General features: G+C 45.0%; 1 protein-coding gene across 1 annotated transcript; it reads left to right on the plus strand.

Annotated features, from left to right (window-relative positions):
• The first annotated feature begins 379 nt into the window (after nt 1–379).
• LOC123412896 (BTB/POZ domain-containing protein At1g30440-like) lies at nt 380–6,279 on the plus strand. Its single transcript, XM_045105856.1, has 4 exons — nt 380–1,052; nt 3,384–3,453; nt 3,885–5,111; nt 5,583–6,279. The coding sequence occupies exons 1-4, from the start codon at nt 994–996 to the stop codon at nt 6,150–6,152; spliced, it is 1,926 nt and encodes a 641-aa protein (XP_044961791.1). The 5' UTR covers nt 380–993; the 3' UTR covers nt 6,153–6,279.
• Nucleotides 6,280–6,474: the final 195 nt, after the last annotated feature.

Genomic DNA, 6,474 nt, shown 5'->3' on the forward strand with positions numbered 1-6,474 from the left:
ATGTTCTAGTGCGTTGGTCCTATGAAGTCTTAGCACGACGACTTCCTTATTGTCTACTCCAACAAGTTTTGCACGAATCTGACGATGAAGGGGCAATAACAGCGACGCATATTCGGTTCGATTCAGTTCTTGTAGTCGTCGTTAGATGATCTATAAAATTGAATATAGTGTTTACTACTTTTCGGGCTCGTTGTAGTGGTACGATTGACTGACGATGAATAGATTGGTCCCTAAAAAAGATAGAAATACTATAATGCAGCCAAAGTGGATTCTGGGCCTGCCGGCTCTGGGCCCACAGCCTGGCTGCCTTCCTCTCCTTCCTTCCCGTTGGGTGTCCTTTTCTCCATAGGAAGCTGTGAAGCCCACCCAAATCCGCACCACAGCAGTGGTACTAGTAGTCCAAGTCCAGTACACCCAGCCAAAGAAGAGAATGTTCTTGGATCCCCTTCCCTGCCTGCCACAACATTCCTACTCCCCCACCCTCCTCCTCCTCATCATAAACAAACAAACCAACAAACCTTCCTCCCCCTCCTCCGGCGGCACCACTGGTCATCCACCTCTCTTCCTCACCTTCTTCTTCCCGGACCTTCGTCGAGTCGGGATCTTGGGCGGGACAATCCATCGCGGCGGGTGGGTTTAGGCGTCACAATTATCCAAAGGTCCGGCCGGCCCTTCTTTTCCACGTCTCCAGAGGTCGCCGGAACCTCTCCTTCCCTCTCCTCTTCACTGGCGGGTCTGCAATCTCGTGTCGGCTCTCCGCGTAGTCTGGACGCTCCTCGCCTTCCACATCGTCTCGGGGGATTTTGGGCTAGATTGAGGTTTTGCGTGCGTGCGTGGGGAAAGTGGCTTCCTTTTCTTTTCTTTTCCTCAGTTTCTCGAGGATTTGGTTCCAGTGTGTGCGGGGGGCCGGCGGAATCTCTCTGCCTTTGATCCCAAGCAACCGGCTGCCTCGTTCATGTAGTGCAGCATCCATAGGAACCTGGGACTACTAACATGGCCTGCCTCAAGCTGGGATCAAGGGCTGATGTGTTCAGGAAGCAGGGCCAAGACTGGTATGAACAGCTTCTCTCTTTCTCTCTTCATTCCCCCCAACATGATCCTCTGACATGTCTAACCTGCACAGTTACACAGTTCCTCATGGTTGCAGATGACAATTTTAACATCTTATTAGAGTTGCTACACCTTTTAATCCGTGCAATGTTTTCATTACTTGCTCAGTTTGCTGCCATAACTGACACTGTAGGAAATGTGCCATTAGTACTTTCAGAAAGTGGGAAAATAATTGAATAGGTGACATGTGTGTGTACTAGAAGCTCCCATGCGGCCATGGCCCAACCTCTTCCTGTTGGCTTCATCTGTGGTACTGATTATAATATGCTAACCAACTCCTTCTGGATGGAAGGCTCTAATCAAAACATCGAGCCCAGGCCAGCTAGGAAAACTACAAACGTTTTTGTTTTTAAGCCGACGCAACTCTCTGGGAGGACTCCCTACCAGTTATCCAAAGACAGCCTGTTAATCAATATCATTATGCTAAGACTGTCACTTCGATGCATTCGATGCGCATACCGTGTTGGAGGACTTCATCTGTTCGTGGAAAAAATGGAACCTACCTTTTATAGTACCATTTTTGGGTGTTATTGAGATCAAGGCAGTGGTGGGTAAATAGATGGTCACCGTGCAGAATGCTTGTCCTGGATTAGCATTTATTGCCCCCTTCCTTGAGAAATATCACCTGACTTTTGTTCCCGGTCGTTCTTATGTTCGGTACTTGTTGGAGCTGCACATGTTGAGCACTAAATGTGCCATATTGATTGCTCCAAATTCTGTTCTCTCATCACAATCACGCTGAGCATTACTCCGTCAGATACCAGTCCTGCAATATAAACTGCTACAAATCTGAACCTTGAGATTCTTTTTTTTTGTTACGGTTAGAAGGCTTATAGCTAATCTCTTATGTGGTCTCTTGTATCCTATTTAAGTGTAATCTTTTTTTAGAACCATCTTTATTGGGCACATCACTTGATCAACACTTCTAAATACATCTAAATTGTATTTAGAAGAGAGAGAAGCAATTGTGACATATGAACTTGATTATTATTTTCAATTCTGACCATGGATATTTTAAGTACATGTTCTCTGTGCATACAAAGTCTAGAAGTTGGGAAGTCAAGCACGTTAATATGTCTTGAAGCTGGTCGTGATCAACGTTCAAGATATCGGTAACTAGTGTTACAGTATATGTGGATTGCACTAGCCCTTTTCATCAGTTCGAACTTTTGGTTGCGTTGGCTAGTGCATGAAGCTTAACATGGTATCAGAGCTAAGGTCTTGAGTTCAAGCCCTGGCTTTCGCAATTTATTAAAAATTGCTGGTGGCCCCCTCTTTGTGTCCACGTAGAGGCCTCTTGAGTCATACATGAGTTTCGCGCGCCGTCGCTCTCTTCCGGTTGCACGTGTTGACTTGTCTTCCCTGTCACACGTGAGAGGGGGTGTTACAGTATATGTGGATTGCACTAGCCCTTTTCATCAGTTCGGACTTTTGGTTGCGTTGGCTAGTGCATGAAGCTTAACAACTAGTACCATATTGGTCGGGTGCCAAGTAGGGATAAATAGGTAAATTTTCCAGTTAATCGGCTATTCGGTGACCCACTGAGTAGCGATTAACTGACCGAGATGCCAATTAACTAGCTGATATTTGGAACACATGGCCTTTTCTCCCTAAATTTTTCCATCTTAATGAGACCAGCTTGGGCTAATGTAGAATGTTGATATTCTTCAGCTGGATTATGTAGTGCATTAAGTTTAGTTCACTCCATCGATGAGCTCAAAGAGCACCAAATGATACCATGTTTTTCCAAGAAGCAAAAATGCTGGAACATGAAGGAGCAATTACATGTTGAAATAGTAGAAAAGAAATAGGGATAGATATGGAAGGTAGTGAGCTTGTACATCTTGTGTTGCTACCTTGAACTCATGTTCAACTTTAGAATAGCTGAATAGATGGCCGAACTAGAAGCAGCTCATTCAAACTCTGCATGATTGTGTATAACAAACTAAAATTATCTGAATATTATCTCATGTGGTTTGGCTGGAATAAGTTTACCACTTATATTCATGTACTTCTGCATGTTCTACAGTTATACTCCCTCCGTTCCTAAATATAAGTTTTTCTAGAGTTTTCACTAAAAGACTATATACGGATGTATATAGACATACTTTAGAGTAAAGATTCACTCATTTTGTTCCGTATGTAGTTTCCTAGTGAAATCTCTAAAAAGACTTATATTTAGGAACGGAGGGAGTAGCTGTGTAAGCACACTATTTTATATAAACTAAATTGTTTGAAAGAAAATTACTAATGGAAATATGTTTGTTATGTAGGTATTGCACTACTGGCCTTCCCAGTGATATAACTGTGGTAGTTGGGGAACAATCTTTTCATCTGCACAAGGTAAAAAATTCACTAATAAGTTCACTAAGGCATTCATGTGTTTTTTCACACAATATTTTGTTAGCATTGTACAATTTTTGACATGGGAGGAGTCCGTTAAGAGAGACCTGAAGGTTTGGAATATCGACAAAGACTTAGCCATGGACAGGGGTGCGTGGAAGTTAGCTATCCACGTTCTAGAGCCATGACTTGGTTTCGAGATCTTATGGGTTTCAACTCTAGCCTACCCCAACTTGTTTGGGACTGAAAGGCTTGGTTGTTGTTGTTGTTGTTGTTGTTGTATTGTACAATTTTTACTTTGATTTTGGGCAACTTCTAGTACCAATATGTGCATACTGCATACTACTGTGTTATTTAGAGGCAAAAAAAAGCTGTACATATCTGTGGAGAATGAAGTAAATTACCTTGTAACAATGATATATGTTTTACAGTTTCCTCTATTATCGAAGAGTGGCCTTCTGGAACGTCTCATCAGAGAGAAAATTGAGAAGGGAGAAGATAGCTGTGCCATTGATCTATCTGATATTCCTAGGGGAGCAAAGGCTTTTGAACTAGCTGCTAGGTTCTGCTATGGTGTGAAGTTTGAATTGACTGCCTCCAATGTCGTGCACCTTCGCTGCGCTTCTGAGTATCTCGAGATGACTGAAGAGATCGCCGAGGGAAATTTGATTGCGCAGACAGAGAACTTCCTTACTCAAACAGTTCTCAAAAGCTGGAAAGATTCAATCAAGGCACTTCATACTTGCGATGACGTCATTGATCTTGCTGAAAAATTGCAAGTTGTGAAGAAGTGCATAGACTCAGTTGCAACTAAATCAAGTACTGATCCCGATGTATTTGGCTGGCCAGTCGGCCAGTACGGCGGTCCCACACAGAGTCCTGGAGGGACCTTCTTGTGGAATGGTATTAGCACTGGAGCAAGGCCAAGAAATTGCAGTTCAGATTGGTGGTATGATGATGTTTCATGCTTAAGCCTTCCGTTATACAAGAAGGTAATCTCAGCTATGGAATACCGAGGTGTCAATCAGGACATTATTGTTGGATCCCTTAACCATTATGCCAAAAGACGTTTACCTGGTCTGAATCGACGTAAAAGCATTAGCGATGTCAACAGCTGCCTTTCAGTGACAACTTTAACAGCCATGCCTTCTGAAGAGGAGCAAAGATATCTTCTTGAGGAGATTGATAGGCTGTTGCCTTTCCAAAGGGGTGTTACATCTTGCAAGCTGTTATTTGGCCTTCTGCGCACAGCGATCTTCCTTAAAGCCAGCTCATCCTGCATGTCCAACTTGGAGCGTCGGATAGGTTTGCAGCTTGACAAGGCCACTCTGGAAGATCTTCTGATAACAAACATGTCTGAATCTATTGAAATGCTCTATGATGTTGATTGCGTACATAGGATTCTTGATCACTTCTTGGCAATGGATCAAGAAACTGGTGGAGCTTCTCCTGGCATTGGCGATGATGGGCACCTATTGGCTTCTCCATCTCTATTGCGGATTACTATGGTTGCTAAGTTGATCGACGGCTACCTAGCTGAAGTTGCACCAGATGCCAACCTAAAGTTACCAAAGTTTCGGTCCTTGGCTTCTGCCATACCAGAATATGCTCGGCCAATAGATGATGGACTTTATCGTGCCATTGACATCTATCTCAAGGTAACACTTTTTTATTTCTGTTCCCTGTTTCGACACAATAACACACCTGTAGGTGAATTTGTTTGCATATCCTCAGTAAGGCAAATCATGATTAGCATCCATAACTTAGTTCTTCCTATCCTTGTAACTTCTTGTCGAGTTATATTTTGAAAGGATTGGTGGATAGCTGTTCTGTTTTCTGTTCCAAAACCTTTTCTCAGTGAAACTAGAGTAATTACGAAAGGTTGATTTTTTTTACAAACAAGCTGATAGTACAGTATAGGTTTGTGATCATTCAGCTTGCGCCACAGGATAAAGAGGTTATTGAAGAAATAGCAGAATAGGTTCAGAAACATTATTTAGGTTGCACGAAGATGGTGCTTATACTACTCTTCCTTTCATCTTCCGTATTAGTAATGTTTGATGTGGCATCAATCATAAGTTCACCTTGCTGATGTTTGTTTTATGTTTTGTTTCTGCTCCTGTACATAGGCGCATCCCCATCTCTCGGAATCGGAGAAGGAAGAGCTTTGCCGGGTGATGGACTGCCAGAAGCTCTCCCTGGAGGCTTGCACCCACGCGGCGCAGAACGAGCGTCTACCCCTGCGGGTCATCGTGCAGGTCCTCTTCTTCGAGCAGCTCCAGCTCCGGAGCTCCATCGCCGAGTGCCTCATGATCTCCGAGAACCTGGAGGGCGGCTCGAGGCAGCTCGGCCTGCCAACCTCTAGCGAGCAACACCGCGGCGGCGTCGGCTGGCCCCTGGCTGCCAGGGAGAACCAGGCCCTGCGCGAGGGCATGGACGGCATGAAGCAGCGGGTGGCCGAGCTGGAGAAGGAGTGCTCCACCATGCGGGAGGAGATCGCGAGGCTGGGCCGCAGCAGGAGCGCCGGCAAGAGCAGGTTGTTCTCCCTCGGCGCAAAGCCGCAGATCTGCAGCACCAAGGATGCGGATGCCAAGGCGGCGACGGCGAGCGACGACGACAAGCTGGCCGTGGTGAAAGCTGATGCCACGCCCCGGCTGAAGCTCGGCAGACACAAGAAGAACCTGTCCATAGAGGCCTAGCTCCATCGTTTGTGTCACTCTACTTTTGAGTTGCTGTTTTGCCGGTGAACTTGTTAGATGCTTTTTACATACCACCACCACCTGCGAACGAAGAACTCGAAGAAGAAAATGAGTTGTTGAGACCTGATCCCTTAGTTTTTGACAGCCACCCAGTAGAAGAAATACACGTACTGTATATTGCGCGCGCATGGCCATGGTGGCACTGGTAACATCGTCTTAGCATCATGTCTCTCATTGGTGAAAGAGATGTGATCGCGATGCATCGGTCGTTACATTGGTAAGGCAGAACGGGAAATGGAGTTTGTGAGCTCGAGCACACTGC

This window comes from Hordeum vulgare, chromosome 7H, assembly GCF_904849725.1.
Source record: "Hordeum vulgare subsp. vulgare chromosome 7H, MorexV3_pseudomolecules_assembly, whole genome shotgun sequence".
Lineage (NCBI taxonomy): Eukaryota > Viridiplantae > Streptophyta > Magnoliopsida > Poales > Poaceae > Hordeum > Hordeum vulgare.

What these genes read in the sequence shown, in the direction of transcription:
- LOC123412896 (XM_045105856.1), top strand. Translation starts at nt 994, where the DNA reads ATGGCCTGCCTCAAGCTGGGATCAAGGGCTGATGTGTTCAGGAAGCAG. An exon ending in AGGAAGCAGGGCCAAGACTG is followed by an intron (nt 1,053 to 3,383) that starts GTATGAACAGCT and finishes TTTGTTATGTAG; the next exon opens with GTATTGCACTACTGGCCTTC. An exon ending in CCATTGACATCTATCTCAAG is followed by an intron (nt 5,112 to 5,582) that starts GTAACACTTTTT and finishes TCCTGTACATAG; the next exon opens with GCGCATCCCCATCTCTCGGA.